The 25334-nt window shown below is 41.2% G+C and overlaps 1 protein-coding gene across 3 annotated transcripts; it reads right to left on the minus strand.

Annotated features, from left to right (window-relative positions):
* Positions 1 to 219: 219 nt before the first annotated feature.
* AZIN1 (antizyme inhibitor 1) lies at positions 220 to 24839 on the minus strand. 3 transcript variants are annotated; one of them, XM_015618142.3, is made up of 13 exons: positions 24556 to 24669; positions 18771 to 18908; positions 11601 to 11798; positions 10531 to 10701; positions 9392 to 9565; positions 8972 to 9144; positions 5860 to 5994; positions 4287 to 4368; positions 3397 to 3471; positions 2566 to 2731; positions 1912 to 2030; positions 1522 to 1736; positions 225 to 895 (listed from the first exon to the last, which is right to left on the minus strand). In XM_015618142.3, the coding sequence occupies exons 5-13, from the start codon at positions 9491 to 9493 to the stop codon at positions 784 to 786; spliced, it is 1179 nt and encodes a 392-aa protein (XP_015473628.1). In that variant the 5' UTR covers positions 9494 to 9565; positions 10531 to 10701; positions 11601 to 11798; positions 18771 to 18908; positions 24556 to 24669; the 3' UTR covers positions 225 to 783. The 3 variants fall into 3 exon arrangements, with proteins under 3 accessions (XP_015473627.1, XP_015473628.1, XP_033368261.1); XM_015618141.2 differs by lacking the exon at positions 10531 to 10701 and having other exon boundaries at positions 220 to 895; positions 24556 to 24839; XM_033512370.1 differs by lacking the exon at positions 10531 to 10701 and having other exon boundaries at positions 5860 to 6139.
* Positions 24840 to 25334: the final 495 nt, after the last annotated feature.

The raw sequence follows: 25334 nt of genomic DNA on the forward strand, positions 1-25334 counted from the left end.
TGAATCTAAAGTCATGCTCTAAAAACACACCACAAATTGCCTTTTAGCCTTCCAGGAACTTACATGACTTTCACTTCATACAGACTGAACAAACTTAAATTTTTACTGTTTAACACAAAGCTGAACTGATGGGCTTGGGAAAAGAAAGTTTCTCAGATCAATCACATATACATCTATTTTATAGCTATCTGCCTAGTTTCTCCCAAAGTTAGCCTGAAAAACAGTAAAATCTACACAAAGTTTTATTGCAATCATACAAGGGATACATCACAGGTCAAATACAACAAATACTATGATGCAATTTTACATTTATTAAACTACAGTTCAAAGCACAAATTTACACATTCTAAATACACTAAAACATCTAATGAAGTCACACGGGTCTCCCACTGACATTTGATATATCTGGGCGAAAGACAATAACTTTACAAGACTTTTCTAACAGGAATCCTTAGTATAAAAACTGTGTACTTGTATGTAAACTGTTGAAGAACCCAAGTGATGGGTTTCCATCTCCACTAAGTCATCCATTTTGTTGCATATTTAACGCTCAGGGGTTGAATGAACTTGATTTTAAATTTGGACACCATTATCTAACCCTCCCACCCCCCACTGAATTTAGCTGTAGCTTGTTTTGCCTGGTCCCCATTACTATTACTATTTTTTCAAGTTTTGAAGAGAATGAATTGAATTCAAGACTGTTCCATTTCTTCCACATTGGAATGTTGACCAGACAAACTACAGACTTGCAACTGCAGGTCTAAATGAAGCGTTAATGCCTGTTTAAGCTGCAGTGGAAAAGCGTTCTTCCGGGCTCAGCTGAATGCACGAAGGCACAAAGAAGAAGTTCTTCATCAATGTGTCTGAAGCAATCCCAGCATCTTGCATCTCATCCCTGCAGCAGGAAAGGTCAAGAGATGTTATAGTATGTCTTCAGGTTCAATTTCCCTTCAGAAACCAGCCTCCACACAGCATTTGAAGCCAATTGCCCCTATGTGGCTTGGCCCCTGGCTTGGCAGAAGGGAGCCCAGCTGTGCCAGTGCCTGGCACACTCAGAAATACTGCCACTCTCCAGGGCTGGGAGCACAAGGCCCTGCCTGCCTCAGTGCAGGAATGCATTACCACACTCTCCATCACCACCAGAGCATCACTGCCCTTCCTGCCTATGATGGTGCCAACACTGTACACAAGCTGCAGTTACTTGTATTAGGAAAGCTCAAAGCTTGATGTTGAACAGCTTTTGTTAACCCAGCAAAAGACTTTACAGCTGCCACTGAACTCACAGGTGAGATCAGTCAGATATTTTGCTTTCCTTTGTCACCCCTAAAGTAAAGAAGGCATTTTATCACAGATCTCAGTTTAGTCTCAGCAGTCAGACAGAGACAAAAAAAAATGCACAAACTAACAAGGCACATTCTTGCACTCAGCATTTTCCTATATTTGCCATTGAATGTAATTTATCGGTGTACACTTCTGAAGGAAGCAAAGGCAACCTTGCCACTATCAAGATGGTTTACTTACCAGTCACTGAAAGACATCATGTAGTAAATCAGTGGCTTCTGGTAGTCGTTAAAGGTAGACTGTTCACCTAAGGTACCAGAACCCATATTGTCAAAGATCAGCCAATCTCCAACGCTCAACTCGGGAAGAAGACAGTTTTCCACAATTTGATCAAGCTCATCACAGGATGGACCCCAAAGGCTGCTTGCAAACAGAGGCTCATCTTCCTTGTATTTCTATATGGAAATGATGAGGCAATTCAGGCTTCATTTTATTGAATAAGAAAATTTTCAAATATACAGAAGGTTAATTTAGGAAATAATATGTAATTATATATGTATCAAGTGTTAAATATATCTTCAATAGACAAGCATAGTAAGGGCTACCTCTGAAGAATATAAAAGGACTCACCTTGTGAACCTCTGGGATAGTATTCAGTTTCTCAGACAATTTACTTGCAAAAGAACCATAAACACCATCATTTATGTAATATGTAAATACTGGTTCATCATCATTCCTGGTTTGCTCCACTGGAAGTAAAAAAAGAAGTTGTCTTGCATGCATGTTTTGTCATAAGTAGTCCTTTTGCAATCTAACTTAAGTCAGCTGCTTTCTCCTGACAAGGGGGTTCCATATATACTGGAATGGGAGAATTACAAGCAGAGTAATCTGTATGAGACCAGATTATAAATTCAGTAATAACATTAAGTGTGAGGCTTAATAAAATTAATAATTTCACTAATAACCACTGCTAAGAATATAAATCCAGAGAACCAGAGAAGTAGCTTGTTCTGTGACATGATTTTATGTTATAATACAGAATATTTTTATGTTCTAACACACCATATGTGATGCACCCAATATAAGTTTAACCTAGTAAGGATATAAGAAGCATGACAAAAATAAGTGAGATACACAGATAACATGTTATTCAAAACCCAAAAGGCATATTACAGTGCAAGAATTAGGGAATGCACTAAATATATAACAAACTAGTCTCTTCCAACTAATAGTGGGCAGTTACCTGTACTGATTTATAACACAGAAAACAAATCCAACCCTTACCTCCAGAAGGAAGAAGTTTATCATACTCAACAGTCTTCTTTGCAATGACATTCACTGCCAGTGTAAATGCAGATGAAACATAGTAACATCCAGGCTCTGCAATCACATCAACACCAGATTCCTTAGGAAAGTAGACATCCAGCAATGGCCTGATGACATGATTAACCTGGGAAATTGAAGTCAGAAGTAAGACCAAAGAACTCAGCTTATAGGTGTATCAGACACACATGCACTTCCAGTCAGCAACAGGTCTAGTCAGCACACCAAATGCATACTCTAGTCCTCCATTCTCTGAGAAATTACACCACTTTCACTGTCCTGAATTAATGGAGTCCATGTTTCAGACAACAATCCCTGTAAATTTGGTATCCTGTTTTACGTGCTACTTCATACTAAAGATGGTACTTAGGCCAAATCAGAGGCCAGCCAAATCAAGACCTTTAGCTTTCAGTTCTAAAGCAAAATACTGGAAGTTTTCATCCAGTAGCGACAAGAGTTTATGATCCAAAGCATGCAAGAGTCACCAGCTGGACAACAACAGTAAAAAACAACTTGAATTACTACTGCTAGGGTTGCTTCAGATAGTAATTTAATCTCTAACATCCTTAAAATCAGCAGTCACCCAGGAGGATCAGGATTAAAAAGAAGCAATGATCAGCTCCAAAAACTGATTACACTATCTATGATCAAGAATACAAACCCAATTAGTGGGATCTTGAGTTACAGTCTAACACAGAACTTAAACCATGTTTCAGCTATCAACTCAATTTGCAGTTTAAGCACTTCCGTTTCTTCAAAAGTAAGAGTTTCAACTTCCAACACATTGCATACCTCTTCCAGCTGAAGTTCTGAGCCTGTGAAGCCCCCACCAATATCCAGCATGTTCATCTTAAAGCCAAATTCTTCCTAAAATGCATAGGCAGAAGGTAAGTACATGAACAACTGTAAATGCAAAAGTATGTTGCTGCTCCTTACTGTGGTTGTTTTCTGTGTATTTAAGCTTTTGAAAATATTTAGCTGAGTACATCTAATGAGGGAGTAAGGCCATAGTACAACTCCACTAAATCTAGTAGTAAAGCACTGGGATGTCAGTAGAGGCTGGTTACACAATTCCTTGCAAGTCCCACAGCAATATCAACTCCCATCTCTTGGCTTTTGTTTTATTCAGACAGTAATTGCTGAACAGGCGACAGCTTCTGACAAAAGACAGCTTTAGGATTTTACAAATTTTGTGACAAGACCTTTACAATGACTTTGCACAAAGATCATCAAGATTGTCAATTTTATTGCCCCCATGTGTGACCAGCTAAGGCACTGCAGTAATGAGAGTAAAAAGACCTGCAGTCTTCATTTAGTTTACAAACTTCTCATACCTCAATAGATGCCAGCATATGTAATTGATCAACTTCAACGTAACCTAAAAGCATCAGCTGTGTATTTACAGGATTGAGATCTGAATATCAAAAAGCCTTGACCCAAAGTGGGAAACTAATTTGAATAGTATGCAAGGCTACTGCCTGTCAGTGGGACAGTATTCATTACAACAATTAGACAAAGTTTATTTTACCTCTACCACACACCACAAAGGAGTATTTAGGCCCTAACAAAAACTTCCACCTCCAGTGATTTATTTTGAAAAGAATGTAGTTGGCTTGTTAGTATGATTGGAATAGAATGGATTCTCTACTGCAGCAATTGCATGTATGCATAGATCTACTTACAGCCATGTCAAACACGCATCGAGCATCAGATATAGCATGAATGTACATTTGCAGATCCTTGCAAGAGCCTGAAACATGAAATCTGAAAGAAATAAAAACACACTAAATACACTGAACCATGCAGCTTTCAGACCAAGCAAATTGTTTCACCATATAAAAGAGCAACAGAAGCAATTCATTCTCAAGTGTCTCAAAACAAGCTTAAATGATAATACAGCAACTGTCCAAAGAATAAGCTCAGACCACTGCCTTCTATTTAATTTGATTTGTACTTGAGAACTGTCTCCCTCTTAATCCTAAGAATGTCCCAAAGTAATCTCATCTTTGAGAAAGAACACTACTGAATTTTTTCTGTCTTCACTATCAAGGTGGATAAAAATTGTTCTTCAGTAGGTGACAAAGCTGCAGAGAAGTACTGATGCCTGCCACAAGCTCCTGAATCCCCTCCTGTTCCTTGTTCAAAAGATTCAAGTACTGGCATATGCAGTTAAGTCACTGAGGGACTAAAACTAGTGTCAGCTTTCCCATGGGCTTCCTCAAGAGGAGTATGGTCTGCTGGTTTTAGACAGACCATACACACACCCGTGCCACAGTGTTCTGTACTCCAAATCTACTCCTTTAAGGAATGCTATTTTGAGGCAAAGGTCACTTCTCAAACTTCTGTGCATGAATCCACATGTGGATTTTAAAACTATTTAAATAAAAATAATGCACAAGAGCCATATGATTTTTATAAAAGTTGGTTAAGACATTATACAAAGAGGAATGTTTTCTCAGTAGTATCTAATTTTTTAAGACATTTGTAGTTTATGCCTTAACATCCATTTCAAGCAGATATACATCAAAACATTTGTTGTTTAAATCATCAAAATCTGGCTCAACATTTTTTTACTGTCTTGATCACCCATTTATTTGTTTGGTTGCTTTCCTAAAACAGTCATGAGCATGTGATAGATTTGTAGCTGAAGGCAGACAGAGCAGACTTGTGCCTGCATTTTTCTCCCATATAGTAAAATATCCATTAAGCTTCCAATTAAAATACCAGAGACCATTAGTCCAAACTAACAACTCTAGGATTCATTCCTACTACTTGCAAGTCAAAAATGTATCTGAGTATTTTGTCTTGATATGATCAAAGAGTGACATACAACCTTAACTCTTACAAAATCTGACCCCCATATTCAACGTATTCAAATTATCCAACCTATTCCATATGCTGTACTAGCACTTCTGTTATGATGCTTACTGCTGCAAAAATACAAACTGAGTTACCACAGAAGTTCAAGAGTACAGTTAAAGAATAGGAGAGGCTTCAAAACTAAGTTTTCATGCTGACAGAATGATTTATGATACTTAATTTCATATTGTTTTGATTGCTGTCATAGTTACTTTGTTTCTTACTAGTTTGGGCTTGCAAGCAAAAGCTCATGACTCTAAATTGATGTGATACTGTTTGTCTAGGGTTTTTGTTGATGCCTGCAAAATACCGTCACTGGGGAAAAACTCTATTTTACATCTTGGGTACCTCATACAAATATCTGCTCAGCTAGCAGAGGACAATAAATTTACTCACTTGACACCAACTATTTGGACTCCCAGCTCCTTAGCACATTCCATGAGGTGCCTACAGTTCTTCAGGGTGGTGCCAAACTTCATATTCATCTCCTCACCAGCAGTAATATCTTCTGTGGCAATGTGCAGTAAGAGCCTAAGAGAAGGGGAAGATGATTGGGGCAGTTGGTTTACATCATCAGCACATGTGAAGCCTGAAGACTGTCAGAAGTGTGTTGATTATGTTGTCAGTACTCCAGCTCCAACGATGGATGAATCAAGGTAACCTAATAATAACAATCCTGTACAGAGAAAAAACTAGCAATTAGGGGCTAAAACATGGAGCCAACAAGGACAAGGGATTTCAAAATGCAGCAACTAAGACTCTTGTAGCAGCAAGAGTCTGTTGAGTGCTGTAATAAAAAATGATGTTACCTTCTAATAACGAGTAGCTTCCTCATAAAATCAGTAAGACTAATATGATTTTTCCCATCTCTGTCCTACTCACCAGCCCAGAGGTTCCCCTTCAATCAGATGTATCAGATTTAGTTAAACTTAGCATCTGGAGAACACCAGGCTGAAAGCACACCTGGCCATATCACATAGCATCCCCTTCTGGCCAAGCACATGGACCCAGGATGAGGGGGTAGGGTGGTCAGTCCATTCCCTGCCCCTTCTTCCAGGACACTGCAGAGCAGGGAGGCAGCAAGTATCATCTCTTACGTTTTTATGCAATGGGACATCTTCCTCTCTCTGGTCAAAGCCACATTTTGGGTAGGTCTGGCAAACTGCAGTGGCAATGCTGACCTTTTTCTATGTTAAAGTAACACTTGAGGTGACATCCAAACCTCTAGAGACATACCCCCAAACCTCCCAAATTCAAACTGCTGTCCACTGAGAAAGTCACACCCCCACAAGAGCAATTAATTAGTCATGCAGTAAACTAAACAAAGGTGGTATCATGACATACATGCAGATTGGACAGAACTCACTGCAGTTAACCAGGATGAGGAGTGTAAATGAGTAGAAAAAACTCGTACCCAGAGTGAAATAGCTCTTTACAAGACAGGCAACAAACAGAACTCAGCCAGTTGGCCTAACATCTACCATGACTTCTACAAGTATTTTCCAAATGTTTCATGGTGTGTTTAAACCGAATTTTGTGAAGAGCAGAAAGTCCTAAGTTCTCACACAGGCTGCCCTGCAATCCTTGTTAATTTATACCACTTCATCTTGAGAAACAAGCATCTCATTTCCTGCTTCTCCACTAGCACAGAAATTTCTGTTCAAAAAATCTGTAGTCCAACAACATTCTGTGAAGAATTTGGAAGAACGTGCCGAGTGTAGCAAAAACTTCTAACAAGTCAAGCACTTTAAAATGCAATAGAAAAATTCAAATCCATACTCTGATTTGTAGGCTCATATTAAGATCAGTCAGAACCCCTCCTTAAAGACATCCAATGTTAAATTTATTGACAAATTGTTACAGTAGCATTTTAAGTGAGTCAAGATATTTTTCAATCAAAACCCACTATATCTGACTTCTAGGAATCTAGCAGGATTCTTCCTCCTGGGTTTCAGCCAGTCAAAGCAGGGCTAGAGGGTGATGTTGTGCTTACAGAGATTGGTTTTACATTTTATTGTTAAAGCAGTGTTGATACTTACAACACCCTTGCCTCTACCTAAGTTCTTAGGACACCAAAAAGCTTAGCAGTTAAACTTTACTTGGAAAAACCTTAAAGATATAATAAAGTAAACAGGAACTTTTGCAAGTATTAGACAATGGGATCCTTGAAAAGAAGTAAAGAGTTTATATTGTTATTCTCTACCTCATGATACTCCATCCTTTCTCCTTGATTTACAATTTCTCTGGCCCAAGAAAAATCTGCAACCTAACTTCTCTTGCTGTGGATGTTTTCACAGACAGTATCTTCTTTAAAGAGGTTGTTAGAATCATGGAAATAAATCAACATAAAAACTAACAAAACTCTAAGGCTACCAGTGAATAACAGGTAAAACACTAATGATTTACCAGGCAGCTTTAGCACTGCCAAGGCTTTCAAATCCACAGGGCTAGCAGTTTCAGAAAAATTTATCATACATCACATTTTTGCACAGAAATTTGTCTCCAGTATGCAAACCACAGACTTCCATGAGGATGAAGTGCAATCACTAGCAACAACAATATTAAATCTTGTAGACTTGAACAAACAGAAAAACACTCTCAAATAAATACCACCATCCCCCAAATAAAAAAAAATAGTTTTGGATGAAGACAAAATACTTTAATAACGACTGTTCAGAACCAAGGAATTTGTAAAGGATATCAGAAATTTGGTTTCTCCAATGACATTTATGAAAAGCTATACCTTTAATCACTGCATAGCACTGTAACATTCACTTAAGCTCTGACTCCGTATTTCTTAAAGGCATGGCCCAAAGCTAAAGCATTGACATGTGAGGGATGTGATGTCAAATGCCATGAGTGCCTATCAGACTCCAAGAGACCATTATACATTGGCATCAATAAAAATGCCATAAATAACAGTCACATTATCAGCTCTGATCACTTTTCTATAGAAGGCAGTTGAGCTAATACTAAAGTGACCGAAAATAGAACTGGAGTCAAATTTCTTACTGTTTAAATCCTGTGGAAATACCTGTAGGTGTATTTATTAGACCTGCAGAGTGTGCCCAAACCCCAGATAGGATCCAATGCACAGGGTCATTTGGTGGTAGCTCAGCCCTAATTTCAGCCAGAGCCACTAATATCTGAACAAAACTCCCTGAAAGATAACACTGAAACCAAAACAGAGCAAGAGGAAGATATATTCGGCAAATGATGAAATGCCAGACTTCTGAACTTCAATCACTGAAACCTTTACATGAAGATTGCCTTAAAAAAAAAAAAAATCACTTTCTCCCAAGATTTCTCCCAAATCAAGGGCCATTGTATTAGGAAGCCATCAGTAGGAAAAGATGCAAAACAGCTGCTTTCAAAGGAGACAGAAGAACAGATACAAGTGATTTGTACTAAAGAAGCCATGTACTTTGCTTGCAACTCAAACCACCCAGAACACAGGCAAACTAAGTTTCCTCCACATTAAAAGCAAAATCAGAATTTTGACACTTACTTGGCATTTGGATGGTTACGTGAAATTTTCTTCAGCTCAATATCATTATCACAAGTCATGATGTTTATCCCAGCTTTCGCTGCATACTTGATCTGAGAGGCTTGCTTGCAAGGATTTGTGTATATGATGTTTTCAGGAGAAATGCCCAGGTCTTGCACCAATGCCATTTCAGACTGAAAAACAGGACCATACCAGAGTTTGACAAAGTGCACTGAATTTTTATTAGATGTGCTCTACTACCACACTAAAAAGAAAACTATCTACTGCTTCTAGGGCAGAAGTACAGATTTTCAACAGCCAGTTACAAATGAGTTCACAGTTAAAATTTTATTTATAATCATGGCACTTAACACTAAAGAGATGAATTTAAACCAGCAGACATATGAAAGAAAATAAGGCACACAGGCAAGAAAAACTTACTTTACTGGAACATGCAAAACCAACACCAAGGGTTCCCAGAATTTCGAGTACACCTGGAGTAGAATTGCATTTTACAGGATAAAATGGCTTTATGGGTGCCATCACATTCTGCCATTGTATGTTATTCCTTACAAGCTTTCCAAGGTCACCAACATAAAATGCCTTTTTTCCAGCCTGTAAAAGGAAGAATAGGAAAATAAAATGTCTAAAATTGTAGGTTTTCTGTCAAAACAAACAGCCCAAAGTCTTATGTACCTTTTTTTCCACCCTGCTCTTAACTTTAAGATTTGACCTTGAACAATGTATTTCTGTTCACCTGGAAATTTGAACTAGTTTAAAAAAAATCAAAGGGAATACCTACCACTTCACAGATACTATAAATGCTATTGACAATATTCTGGGATTCCTGAATAAAAGACTCTACTTAAATGCCCAATGCTGATTTTAGCCAAAAATACAGTTTAAGTATACATTTCTTGCAACTTTTTATTTTCAGAAGTCTGCAGCTATTTATAGGAAGAAAATCCACTGGGATGAAAGCTTCCACAGTCTCAATGTAATTTACATCTCCTTGTAGAAGGAATAAAAAATCTGATGCACTAACGTTATTTTAACATCCAGCTAATAGCTTGTTTTACTGAAATTTCTCTGATTGTATTTTAGTTCAGGAAGTCAATTTTGAGACTGTTCTCCACATCTTGTGAAGAATTCAGTTTAGAAGGTATTTTAAGAACTAGACTCCACATTAAAGGTGATAGAATCAAGTACATAATCTTTAAGAAAATGCACAGACTTCTCTGAAACTGTTAAGTTCCTTTTGCACATCTGTTACAACACAGGCTTTCTCAATATCAGGTCATGATGTAGGTGTAGTGGATTGAAATGCAAACAGATCATTCCAGATTTGTTCATAATGTGCACTCAGAAAAACTACTCTAAGTGAATGACCTACATAAATCAATTAAAGACCATCACAAAAGATATGATGGATCTGAATCAAGACTGTGTATCAAATGTTAATTCCAGCACTTGACTTTTACAGATATGAAACTCTCTATGTTGTGGATTATTTTATACAAAGTCTTTATTTCTGTTTAAAAAACACAAATAGAAATTCCATCGGGTGGAAGCATACTGACCCCCTGTACGGGTCACCAGCAGGAATGGGATCTGGAGCTTTAGATCCATGGCACAGGCCTCTACCCCTTGAGCTAAAGGAGTAAATGAAAGCAGCAGGAGGCAGCTATCCTCTGTGAGCCAGCCAGTGGTTGGAGACATGACATGTTGCCAGTAGTTTACCTATTTATTTGCTAGACAGAAAAAGAATATTAGGAATCAGGATTTGGGAATCCTACACCTGAGTTCAGAAGGCCTTGGAGTTTAGCTATTGCTGTACCAAAGTTGACCACTTGCACATGAATATTAGCTCTGATAAATCAAGGGAAAAGTGAGTAACTCACAGGTATGGCATATGAAGAATACAAGATCTGCTTAATGAATTTTTTTTAAAGTTTGCTCTTACTACAACTTTGTCTACAGAACAAAAGCTACATCTTCCTGCCTCCTCCAAAGAAATGAGTGAAGCCTTATTAAAAAATTACTATTGTATACACAGAATTATTCAAGTTTCTTTCCAGCTGGCTGCTAAACTTCAGTAGCTTTTACACTAGTTTGCCTTGAAAGATAGCACCTCACAATGTGCTTGTACCAGAGTTTCCAGTGGGGAGAAGGGTAACAGGAAGATGTATAAATATAAACCATGATGGCCCACAAAAACATTAAACATGGCTTTAACCTGGCTGAGCATCCACATTTGTCAGAACTCTGCCACATTTTCAGGGAAAGAGCATCAAAAAGGTTCTAACTGAATATACCCACTTGCACAATTTCAGGTGCTTGATCTAAACTCCATTGATAATAAAATCTCTTGAAACAATGAGATGGGAATCTGTATTTAATTACATCAGCCAGACTACTTTCCTGCTAGTCGCACTCAGGGAGTTAAGAGTTGATGCCCAAATTTTCCCAAGAGAATTCTACCCAAAACAAGAAAACAGCAAAGAAGAATTAGAAGAGGAAACTACTTTATAAGCTGAGTGAGGCTTAGCTGACTGCTCCACTGCTGCTGTCAGCTCATCAGTTCTAAAATACTTTGACCTAGTTTGAACACTTAGGGAACTAAATCAAAAGATCTGGAAAGCAAACTTACATGAGTATGTTCATAAATACAGTTGTCAATAACATCTGCAAGAGTTGCTCCTTCATCCAACAGACCAATGGAGTAATTTGCATCCTCAAGAAATCCTTTCATCTCAGCCGTATTCCACAAAGCCGACAGTCATAAACCAAGAAACACAAGGGATGGGCTTCCAAGCCTTATATCCGGGTCCTTAAATTATGCAACAAACTGTGCAAAGAAAACATGTGTCAATGGAAAAAGAGGCACAAAGCATACTATGCTACTGTTTAAAAATCAGCTTTCTACACCTGATGTCCTACAAACAGTAACACACCCCCTACAAAAACCAAAGATGTTTTTACCTGCTCACCCTACACTTGTCAGAGATATGGATATGGATAGAACAATTCTACTGAAGCCAAGAATAAAACAGAAGCCGGGTACTTTAAATCTGATACTAACTTCCACAAACAACTGATGCAAGGCTGCTCTTGAGAAGAATTCCAGACTGTATGCACACTGATCTGCACTGAGTTTATGCAAACTATGAAAATACTGCAAGTGCAGCATAATTGTACAAATTCCTCTTCTCAAGAACAGCATCTTAAGCAATGCTAGCATTCAAATGCGCAAATGGAAGACTGCCTGTAATAGAATATTTCAGAATTTGTTTTAAAAAACTTGTAGCTTATTGATTAAATTGATATTTGTGTTAACATTCTAGTTTTTTTGATACTAATTTATCACCATTGCATTTACATGTTGTATTTATTACACATTTATTTTGTTATTCTGTTCGTAACAGTACCTGCAACACTTCAAAATGTTAATTGCAATAGAGGTTAATAAAAAGAAGCCATCAGGTTAGATATAATTTTAAAATAAGTGATAAAGGTAGTATGTAGAATTGTTATTAAAATAAAGTAACAGTTACAGCCCAACCTTATTTGCATCTTGCTTATCCTCAGATCTTCACTGCAAATTAGCTTAGTAGCTAATAGTTTATAGAGTGTTTTCCAAAAGACCACTGAACCACAACAGTCCAAATACTGAAAACACTGTTAAATATAGTCTTAGAATGCAGATTAACTATTTAATCACAAGTAAAAAATCAGCAGAAAATTGCTAACAGCTGACTATATACCTTCATTTGCTTTACTTGATGAATAGAACAATCTGCAGCTTACATTCCATTAGAGTTGTGGCTGTTGTTTAAAAACATCCTATTAGCTTACATCAACCCACTGACCACATTTTTATTTCAACTGTCATCTTTATGACTAACATAAGATGGATCAAAACCAGCTAGCTAACTACACTCCTTCTCTAAATGAAGACCTAACTTTTTTAATCTCTCAACAGAAGTTGTAAAAAAAGTGATAGTTATTCTCTAAAACCACCTGCACTTAAGATTTACAATAGCAGAATTATTTTTCTAATTAAAAGTATTTATAGAAACCACAGACATTACAGCTGAAAGCCAAAAATACTTCATTAGGACTATAAAAGGTAAGATAATTTTGGCTTCAAATAATCACAGGGCCATAGTATTAACTGTCTCATGTTACATCTACCACCTCCATACAGTAAAAAAAAAAAAATTACACCATTTGCAACATAGGTTTGGTTAATGTTGTCAACAATATGAACAAAGTTACTTTGCTGTAGTTTAATATTACCACAACTAAGCAGCAGTTGCTGCTGCTTGTCATTATGCCAAATAATGGGAAAGGAGCCAGCAGGGTTTTTTATATGCTTTCTGCACAACTCAAACATGCCCCCTATGTTTGTTACAAGAGGAATTTACTGCCAGGTGAACTAACTCAGTGGCAGCAAGAACATTCAGTTCTATTCAGAAGCTGAATGATAAAGACAAGTACACTGGGAAAGAAATACCTGTCTCTCGCATATACAGTGAGTCCTATGATTATTTAAGGGATTCCTGAGGATCCAAAACAATCACAGAAGAGCAAGATAATGATCACATTGATGTAAGGATTTAATTAGTTATAAAAACAATGACTAGGGGGTAGACTATAATAACCAGAAGTCCTTAGTCTTATCTCAGTATGGGACTAACAGCTAAAACTCCTTAAAAAAACACCACCAGTGAACAAAAGAAGCTCGTGAACTAAGTTTGCTTTAGAATCAGTCCAACTAACATGAACACCACAGTCATCTTCATAAAATATCCATGGTTTTCAGAGGCAGAGGACCAAAAAGGTTGAGTTAACTTTTCCCCCCGAAAGAAATGCTGGCATGAGCATTTCGCTGAATTTTTTTTTAAGGAATTACTGTATATACAAGGATACTACTTAGCTAGATTTTAAAATTTTGGTTGAGATTTTTTTTCATGCTAGAAACCACTTCCTATACTCTAAAGCATGCAGACGGTCAAGAGTCCATCCACCCCAGATTTACCCTTCTGGAAAGTCTCAGCACACCCACTAGAACCAGTCACAGCCCTATACAGATTTTCAGACTCACCAGACACACACAGCTTAATTGCTTGTACCTTGTATTTCAAATGAAGCACCTCAATCAAACCAACTGCACACTTCTCTTTGAGTGTGGGTGTTCATCTGCGTTACAGTTGAGTAGATTTAAACCAGTTGTTTAGTACTCTTAAAAGAAAGGCTTTTTTTCATAGTTACTGTGGTGTCTATAGTTTTCAGACAGATGGTATAGAAGAATAGTTTCCTTCAAAAGCTGCCCTTTTAATTCTGGGGAGACTTTGTTCAAGCAAAGCATAGGAGGAGGACTCTTTGCCACCAATTCCCCAAAGCCACCACCATCAAAAAGGACAATTATCTAGTAAGTTCGTTTTGATGAAGATTATTTCCTAAGTAAGGCTCATTTCCTGCTCATTCATCAAAAGGCATCTTATGGTCAAAAGGCAGGGACCAAAAGGAATATGTGCTACTACAGATGCACTGACAAATTTGCAACAAACCATAAACAACCTGATATAACCTCTCCCAGGCTGCTAAACACTGATTGCATTTTCTAAGCACATGCCAGACATGGAAGATTTTCCATTTAACATAAATTGTCATGTAGAAAAAAAAACAAAACTAACATTTGCTTGACTACAGTCCGATTTCCCCTTTTCTGAATAAATTACATCTCTTCAGTCTTGATAGAAAGAATATTCTACAAAGAAAAAACAAATTCCTAGAAGCACTGCTAAAGCACCACTACAAGGTAGTGGCTACAGAAACATTTCTTTAAGGGGTCAATACCTTACAGTGGGATTTGTGACTGCTGTCACCTTCTTCTGTCCTGACTGGTTCCCTCCTGAGGGGGGAGGAGAATCAGTGATAACATTTGCAGAAGGAAATCTAAAGGATGGTTTAGGACTTTTAATGTCTGTAAGATGAGTCAGAAATTATTGGAGTACAGAGTTCAACTCCTTGCTGGAAATGCTGACTTGCTGCAAGTCATTATTTGACAGACTTGGTGCAGTAACACCACCCATTTTTGCACCTGAAATGTTCGTCTGCACAATGCTCCAGGACATATATTTTAAGTCAAACAAAAGCTGTCAAGTGGTATGAGACTTCTACATAGGCATGTAATTGCTTTCTTTGAAGTAAGCGTTACATCCTCAGGCTTTTTACCGTTCAACACAATGACTTCCCAGATGAAGAACTCTAAGATAAGTGTACATATTTAAACACTGCAATTACTGCAGACATCTGGAAAAAAGAAAATTAAAATTCTCTGAACAGAGTCTAAACACACATTTGTCACATGTAAGCATCCATAACATGCAATTTTCATTTTTTTCTTCACATTGTCCAAACTATTATCATTTGGTCAAAGAAAAGTACTTTAAAAAAATCCCAAACATCTGTAGGTCTGCTTCTCTCATTAAAAACTTCCTCTGCAAAAAAAGTGTCTGCAAACCAAACAGGCTCCAAATTATGTCTTTCAACCACATCTTATTAAACAGAAGTATTTATGACATAACACTCGTGCAAAAAACAAAGGGCTAAAACCACGTTCTCTCATTCCTTGCAATACTGGTTCTTCAGGGGTAACAAATTTAAAAAAACATTGTCAGTAACACTGGCAATTCGGTACAGAACAGGTATACTAGAAAATACAGTCCTCTGTTTTCAGTAAAGGAAATACCGATTTATAATTTAATTTAAATTAAAATTTTAAATTATAATCTATAAATATTTAATTTAGATATATTTAAATACTTAATGTATAGATATAATAGTATATATAAAACATTTTATTTATGAAACAATTTTAATATATTAATTTATAATATTTCTAATGGCAGTATCTTAAAAAAATATTCCAATATGCTACTTCACCAAGTTGCATTACTGTAATTCAGTTAGCTGAATGCAGCCACTAACCAGGGGATGGAAATGCTGAAACAGGTGTCTTTTTTTGTATTACTCAAGTTATTGCTCAGGACAAATCCACTGAGGGTCACAGTACACCTTAGGTGAGTTGCATCCTACTCTACTCTCTCAGCAGCAGTCCACACAGTGAAGTGAGCAATGTACAAAGAACAATTCTGTTGAAGCGAAGGGGGAAAGCAAAGGTTTTTCCATTGATACTGGAAAAACAGTGTCTCATCCAGCATCCTCTACAGGAACAAGAACCTCCTTCTGTGCTCTTCAAGTTTGAATACATTATTCAGACCCAATAAGCTCACCAAGCTTGCAAAGGAAGGATTACTCTTCTAAGTGCATATATACTTTGTGGAACCAGACCAGCACTTCTCTTTTATAACAGTGAAGTCATTTCCTTATCCTATCTTCTTATTTGCTCAGTCAGTGTCAGTATTTGGCCTCCCCACTGCCCTGTAAGACTCCCAAGTTCCAGCCCTCCTGCTCCCCCAACTGTCACCAGCTCCATTTACACAAAGAGAGCTTCCAAAGTTCTCCAGCCCAGACAGCTACTGCTTCCACTCGGCATAGAGAGGGCTTGCTAATACATCAGACTTCCATTGCTAATTCCCAGCATTTCTGCTCAACCAGATGTGGCAATACACCAAAGTGAATTTAGAAAAGCAAGACTTCAGGCCACGGTTGCTGGACTTCTCAGGGAATGAGAGCTTGAAGAACAGACAGAACTAAGACTAAAGTCTTCCCCTGGCCAGTGTAACACAAGGAAAAAGTGAGATGGAGAAAATCATAAAAAGGAAGCGAGTTTAATGGAAATACAAGTACACCTTCAGACAGAAGATTTTTATTTTTATTTTAGCTCCACGGGAACATTAACACATAACATTACAGTTATATTTAAAAGCTCACTTGACCTTTTTCCCATTAAATCACTTTGCAAGTTGAACAAGACTCAAAGTACCAATTAGCTCTCTAACTTAGGTCTTAGCTGCATTTGAGGCAATGACCTGTGCTTCAGCACACCAAAACAGGTACAGATTTCCTGGCAAACACTACTGCTGCCTACATCTAGCATAGCTTTCAATACTGAATTACTTCTATTGTGTACAGTACATTATTGCTGAACACGTAATAGATCCAACCTCAAAATAAACACACATTATCTGAAAACATTCAGTTGCAAATAAAGCAAATCCAGTGTCATTTCCATTCTAGGGTAATCTATACCTTGCATCATTTGTCCCAGCACAGGAGCCTACCAGTTAGAGAAAGAGTATCTCAAAGAAGGTACCAGAATAGCCTTCACCTCAAGAGTAAGGCCTTCTGTCACAGCCAAAATTCTCTTCAAAACAGTTTTAGAAATTAAGATGCATGTGTAGTACCTTAAGATTGTATACTTCTTAAGTGTTTATTCTCTTCTTTCTAACACATCTTCTGCCTTTCCTACCTTTTTATTACTTTATTCCTGTTCAAGTGCAAAATGTCATGCAAAAGTTCTAGCCACATACAAGAGTGAATCAGAACTTGAACTGAACAGGAGAAGCAATTTTCTCTGCTATTTTGCTTATAAAAAACACACCTAAAACATAACAGTGATATTCAGAAAATTCTCAGTGCTAGCTGAATTCACTTGAATGGAGTATTCAACTACAAAGAACCAGATATAATATATGCACTTAATTCAGTAAGTTTCAAACAAAACAAAGAACATAACCTCTGGAGATAAAGCCAGAAGTCAAACAGAAGATAAACCAAGCTCATCCTGTGCCTCAGCAACTGTGGTATTTTCAAAGAAGAAGTTTATCTACATTAAGTACCTTATTAGGAGGCATACTAACACAACTGGCATTTAGAATCTTTGTGGTCTTTAAAAAGTACCTGGCTCAGTAAGATATACTTTACCATTTGCAAGTTCTACATTAAAAAGCATTATATAATTTATAGGTACTAAGCCAAACAAAAACGCCTTCAGCTAGACAGGAAAAATAATACTGTACAAATACTGTGTAAAGTCAGCTTAAATGCATTTGTAATATCTGACTTAAGACCATTGTTAAAAACCACATAGAACTATTTTAAGTTAGCAGAACATGATAACCACACACATTTCATAGTCTTCTGTGCTCCTTAAGATCAACTAAGTGCATTCATTTGTTTCCCATTATCATGGTCTTTTTTTCCTTTAATAACTATTTGCCACTTCAAAATATAAAGGCATTTATAATTGGCACACATTTCCATCCAACACTAAATTCCACATTCTACTGTAACTCCACTACAACTATTTGTGGAAGTGGATAGTAATTAGCAAATAATGGAGACAGGCATTTGGGAAGGCACACCCTTCATGATCAGCATTAGTTACTGTTTACAATAGCAAATTTTAACTATTTCAGTATAAATTACTCTAAGAAACTATACAGTACTCAGCAAGTCATGAGTTCAAGTTAAGTCATGCAGTCCAATTAATTCCTTCAGAATTATCACTGAGAGACTGAAGTATCAGCATTTTATTCCAGGATTTCTGCAGCCAACACCCTAATTCAGAAAAATAGCTCTATTTACCAAGTTTACTGCAGAACTCCATCAGATAATTGTACTGAGAAAGGTGTTAGGTGAGTAAAAATTTTAGTCCCCCCACCATCCTGAATCAAAGTCCTATGTAATTTAATCTACATCCTATGTAATATGTATGACACATTACATGTGACATAAGTCATACTACATGATCTAAGTCCTGTGTAATAATCTACATCCAGACAGTTGCTTACCAACTTGTATTTTTGCAAGTGCTTATCCTCCTGCATACGGATAAAGAGACACTTACATGGACAAGTTAGGAGATGGAACCCTACTATCATCAGCTAGGTTCCCAAGGTGGCTCAGCGTTGAAGTCGAACTGCTCTCTATAAAGCACTTCTCCTAAGCCCTCTGGATAGTTGTAAACTTGATCAGAGATTTTGCCCTGTAGAGAGAAAAATGCACACAAAATAAATTTCATAGCCAGAACAGAATAAAAGCTTTATCATAAAACATGTAACAAATGCCTTTTCAGTAGTGCTTTTAAGGAGGCTTGCAACACCCCACCATGAAAGTTTATAATCACATGAAGCACACAGTTCTCAGGAGTTTATATAAACTCTGAGCCACAAGTCAGATGTACAAAGAACTGCTAAAACACATGAAACTCCTTGTTTGTACTTACCTTTCAGTCTGAAAGGGAAAACTTAAAACTAATGGCAAACAGCTCTACATGCTCCTGCTGTAGGGTAGTATGCCTTAATACTGGACTACTCTCCCAGAAGTGTTTTTAACCCTGTAACCACTGCATTCTTCCCCTCCCCACTTCCTTTCTATTTTAGAATTCCCTCGACACGTTCCTTCTCCCTCTGCTGTGAATGAACACGGCATGTGGGTGAAAAAGCTATGTGGGTGAAAAATAGTGCTTTATATAGTGAAACTGAACACCACACAGACAAATCCAGAAATGAGCAAGACAGGAAAAACAAAGAAACTTATGCTTGCCTTCAGGAATGAGGAAACATTTCAGCTGGCCCTTAAAGGCTATTACACACATGACCAAAGCAGCATTTTAAAGTACAAGGCTAGCTTATTCAAGGTAAAGCAATCACACAAACCAGTACAATGAACGTAAGAGCAGTCAAGGAAACATTTCTTAGCCCTGTTGAGAAATTATTCCTCCTAAAAGCAACAGTAATTCTCATGGAATTAAATGCACTATCAAAGTGGTCACATGTAAACCCAACATAAAACAAAGTTTCTAAAAATTCACTGTGATATATGGCATGAAACATAGAATGTACCAACCTACTGTAGAAATAAGCCTTTGCTACTTTCTTTATTACGTAATAATACATGGGCTGACTACAAAAGCCTGATTTCTGGGAATCACCCGACACAAAAGATCTTCACAGCCATGTTAGTTAAACCCCTGAAACGTCCTTTTCCACTTTTTCTTGCCATTGGAAAACTAACCTAGTACACTCTATGAAGTACTGCATAACACACAGAGGTAGTGCAACTTGAGGGTAACTGTTTCACAGCAACTCCCACACAGCAATCCCTGCAGCTTTACCACATAAATTAGCATTTACTAGCATGCAACATTGAAAACAAACCTCAATGCTTCAAATTTGAGATATAACAGAATTTTGCCACCTAGAATTAATGTGTATGTATTAAATTTAACCATATCCTTTTCTTTTACTGAAGCAAGAAGTCAGTAACATTTAGTTCTGCGCACAACAGTTTTACAAAAAGGTATTGCCAATGTTTAAAATTAACTAGTAGTTACACTATTTCCTACTGCTGTTCTGATTACACTCAAGAATTCATACAAATTTTCCAGTGATAGGAATTAAGTTTACCTTCCTAGCCAAACAAGTCATTAAACACAAGTGCTTCCAGGGAGAGCACACGACCTTCAGTGCAAAACTTAAAATACAATGCTTTAGCCAAATGTCACCTGCAGTATCATGCCAATAAATATTCTCACATGTTCCAAGGAGAAAAGTTTACAATGAAAGTTCCTGTGGAGCAGGAATGAAACCCAACAATTTTCTGCAACAACTTTGAGCTGTGTGAGTTCTGTCTTTCAGAACTTTTTTAAAATGAGATTTATCTAAAGGGTCTACACAAATATATACAAAATAGTCTGACTGCTCTCTTTTGTGCAGCTTTGCCACTCCTAAACATTCAGAGGAAAATGGTACAATTTGAGCCTTTCCAATAACATTCATTTTAGTCTGCTTTAACCAGCAGAAAGAGCTATTTTGCTGTAGAGGAAGAGCTGGGCTACCATTTTAAGTAGAAGTGTATTAGATGTCCATAACACATAAGGGCAAACCCGGTTTTACAAAAATTGCATATGTTATCAACCACAATGAAGCATTCATTGTTTAAGGGTTTTAAAGTAGGTATAAAAGTATCCTCTGCTAAGCAGTGAGCTCTGAGTTGTGGGAATAGTCAGCAAGGTAGGACTGCCTTTTAATATTCAAATGACACCTATATGCATGTATTTATCTATCATCTGTTGGTATACTCTACTAGCAGGTTCCTGAAGTTTGACCACAGCTCAAGCAACAGTCACAACTCACCTGAGGACCCAAATCACCCCTCAGTTGTCCACAGAACACAGTTTTGTCAGAACACCTGCATCCCTGCAGCAAGCCCTACAAGCGCCCAGCAGGGCTGGGCTTTATCCAGTTCACTGGCCCCCTTCAACTCCTCGTGTGTGATGCCAACAGGCCTACAAAACCAGGCATCAATTTATTTTCTTTAAAAAAAAAAAAATAAAATCCACTGCATCTGTTTCTGAGAAGAGACCCTGTAATGGCTTGAGCTAAAATATCCATTAACCAAACCCTAAAATTCTAGAATTACAATGACCTTGCACATTCACACTGAGTGACAGACTCAAAGGCACCAAAATCACTCTGGTTCACAGAAAAACCTAGGTATTTTTTAGATACATTAAACCTCCTCCAGATCAGGGAGAAGACACTGTAGCAAGGAGATGCCCCAGGGGGGTTGCAGGTCCTGAAGGAAGCACAGGTCCCTGAGGAGCTCTCCCATGAACCACACTCTTGTTCCTGTGCTACAGCAACAGTATTTGGAGCTGAAATTTACCATTATACCCAAATTAGCGCACTACTCGATTAAGCCTTGCTCTCAGGAAAGGACAGTCTTAATTCTCTTACAGAGCATTCTGTCTCCCTTTCAATTTGGAGAGATGGAATAATTTCCAGTAGCACTGCTGCAATCACACACCTGCAGCAGCCATCCAGGGAGCAGTGAGAGGCACAGGCTGCAGGTTCAGGGGAGGGCTGCAGTGCTGAAAGGCAGTAATCCTGCCTCTTGCCTCCAAGTAAAACTGTGTCCACAGGAGAAACATTCCCACAGCTGTTCACCACCAAACAACACCCTCCCCCCTCCCAAAGACCCTCCTTTTTCTGCGTTTAACAGCCTTCCCCTGGAGCTCAATGCCCAGCAGGAGGGATGGGGGAGAGCAGGCCGCCTGGCTGCCTGCCGGGGGTTTTGGCCTACAGGAGGCAGAGCAGGGAGCTCACCACAGCCAGAGGCACACGGGGAAGGGGCTGCCTTGTCACAGGCATCAGCCACAGCAGCAGCAGCATTGTTCACACGGTGACAGGAAGGAAAGAACTAGACTGGACCAGTCCAGACTGGAACAAACCCCTCCTACCATCACCATTATTCACAACCCCCACCTCCCCCCCAGCCCCACTGCCTCCCACGTTTATCCAAGGAAGAATAGTGGGCAAGTGCAGTGTCTTCAGACATTAAAATCCAGAAGCCAGGGAGGGCAGAAGTGGGGCAGGACTACCCCCAAGCCACTCGCGCACAAGAGACCCAATGCCACATCTGACTAGATGGTAGGCAGATCTACGCAGTTTTATTGGACTTCACACTTGGACTTGTTTTCATTCAAGGTGGCTATTACTGACTGCAACTACACAATTGCACCCTGGTTAGTCACCGGAGACTGCTGCAGAGGTCTGAAACGCAGTGCTTCTCCTGCCTGCAGGCACAAGGCAGCTGTGCAGGATTTTGTACTGCAGGAGATGCACTTCGGATAGGCTCAAAAGGTTTAAGCTCACTTTCTTCCCTCTTCACCACAACCAGGTAACCCCCAGCACACACAAACATCACCATGGGCTCAGACTAATGACTGGAAAAGACCTGCAGTGCTGTCTAGTACCCAGCCATAACAGCATCCTCTTTAGCCTCACCACAATCCTGCACTTGCACCGTCCCACTTATGCATGCATGAGCCCACTTGCTCATCGTGCCTTCAGCTCCCTTACTACCAGGAACAGACAGACACCTCTACTGATCTCTCACCACTCCAGTCGGCTGACCTGCTACCGAGCAGGTAACAACGGCACTGCAGCCAACACACACACACACACTCCGGATACCCCAACATTTAGGGGCACGCACTTAACACACACGAATTCAGCTGGCAGCTAAGCAGGAACCAGACTCTCTCTCCTCCATACTTTCCAAAAGCCACCAGTACACCAGGGGCCAAATGGACCACAATACACAGGCAGAGGCAGCCAAGCCAGGAAGGTTGAGCTCAACCAAGAGACCTCCAAAAGGACCGGCAGCAGCAAACCTGCGACTGCTACACTAAGGGTCTGAGCAAGGGGAGAGACGGGTGCACCCGTGAGATAACAAGGGAGCTACTCCCCAGGCAAAGGGAGGGGACTGCTAACGGGAGGGAAGGGTTCCCCCCTTCCACATGCCGGGTGACTCCACGGCCCTTCGGCGTGAAGGCAGTCCCGGAAAGCGTCACTTGTGCAATACCCTTACAACTCATGCGTTGCTCTGACAGCTGGCGCTGCCACCCTGCTCCTCGGCGCGGCCCTTGTTCACCATGCCGAGGGGGACAGGTGAGGAGGCCTCGTGCAGGCGCAGCTCAGGTGAGGGGAAAAGTGGAGCATGGCAGCGGGAGCCCGGATGGATAATCACGCTCACAGAAGCACAACATGGCCCCTGAGAAGCAAGCGAGGAGACGCCGCGGCCATGCCACCAGCACTTCTCCAGCCTCTGCCCCCGGCAGGCTGCCCAGCGCCGAAGCCTGTCACACACGGCTACCCCCGGGGGCTCGGGGGAGCTAACAGCGTGTGGGTCACACATGGAAAGGGACTCTGCAGCACCCGCACCGCAGCCTGCGCTCCCAGCTCAGGCAGCTGCCACAGGGCACGGGGCAGCCCCTCTCTCCCTATGGGATCCAGGCGAGGACGCCCCTCGCTCCCAGGCAGGGGCGCCCTGCGAGGGGCGGCAGCGCCCGCCCGGTGGGCGCGGGTCTCCAGCCGCGGGCACTGCCCCGGCTGCGAGGGGGAAGACACCATACAGCCCCCCTCCGCAGGAATCCGCCATGTTAGGGCGGCCGCCGAGCCCCCGCTGCCCGCGGAGCCGGCGGCCCCGCCGCCCTTCCGCGTCCCGGGGACTGCGGGAAAAAGGGACCGGCGGCACCGCCGCAGCGTTCACCCCGGTGCCCGGCCTCTGCTCCCGCCCCGTCACCGCTCGCACGCAGCGCTGTCCGCCATATTAGCGCGGCGGCCGTTGACCCTCCGCCCGCCGCCGCCGACACCCTCCCGGTGTGGGGGTCCCGCTGCCCGCCCGGGCCCCGCACTGCGGCCCCGCACCGCCCGGCCCGCCGGGGGACAGGGGGAGCTCCGGCTCTGACTCATTCCGCCGCCCTCCATCTGCCGGCGCCAGTGGCAGCCGGTCTCGCCCCACGCCGCCGGGCGGAGAAAGGGCAGCGGGAGGAACCGGCTCCATCCCCAAACCTCCCCGGCAGCCACCGCCACGGTACTGCCCGCCGGGTGCCCCTCCACCCTTTCCGGGCATCAGGACCACCGCTCCCCGTCCCTCCCTGCACTGCTCCGAGCCCCAGGCCCCGGGCAGGGGGAAGCCCCTGTCGCTCCCGCCCGCCGCCGGTGACCACGGACGCTCCGGGCCCGTTCGGAACTGGGGTGGGCGTCGCCACCACTTCACTCCCTCCCTCCCGCCAACTCCCCCACGGACGGCGAGAGCCCCAGGACCCCCGCTCCGGTACTCACGTGAGATAACGGCCCGAAAGATTTGGTAAATCGTCTTCTCTTTTTAGGCGGAATTTTTAAAGAGGGATGTGGGAACCTACAGCAGAAATACAGGCGGCGGCAGCGGCGCCTTCCAGGGCCATAGGCTGCGGGGGCGGCCGGCGGGGAAAGCTCAGCGCAGCGCTGGGAACAGAGGGCACAGGCAGAGAGAGACAGAGCCGGAGCGGGCCGGGGGCTGCGGCAGCGGCGGGCGGAGGAGGGAGCGCGGCCGGTGAGCTGCGAGCTAGCGAAGAGACGGAGCGAGAAGAAGGGACTGTCGCCAGCAGGGTTTTTATAGGACGGGCGGACTGTCGGGGCGGGACCCGGGCTGGCGTCACCTCTCCGGGGGCGGGACCGACCCCCCGCCTTCCCCCGCCGCGGGGGCCGGGGTACGCTGGGCCGGGGGAGCGAGGCGTGTGTCCCCGGCGGGCCCCTCGCCCTGGCTGGCACCGAGGGTGCTCCTGGAGCGGTCAGGTCCTTGGTTATTTTCTGTCACAAGTCAGGGCAGGGACACCGTCAGAATTCCCCTGGGATACCGGGCAGGTGGTTACCATACTTGTCTTCACACGACATCTGGCATCTGTGCTTCTGTCATGGCTTCCACTAACCCGAGAGCTGTTTTGTGTCACTACGGCTTTGAGCAGGTGGAAAAAGAAACCAGGGTTTAATGGTCAGCTAGAGGCCTCCTTCACCGAGTTAGCAGTCCGACAGCTCGCCCTGTTTCCTTGGGCATTGGTAAGCTGCTCATAATGCTCACCAGA

Source organism: Parus major, chromosome 2 (assembly GCF_001522545.3).
Source record: "Parus major isolate Abel chromosome 2, Parus_major1.1, whole genome shotgun sequence".
NCBI lineage: Eukaryota > Metazoa > Chordata > Aves > Passeriformes > Paridae > Parus > Parus major.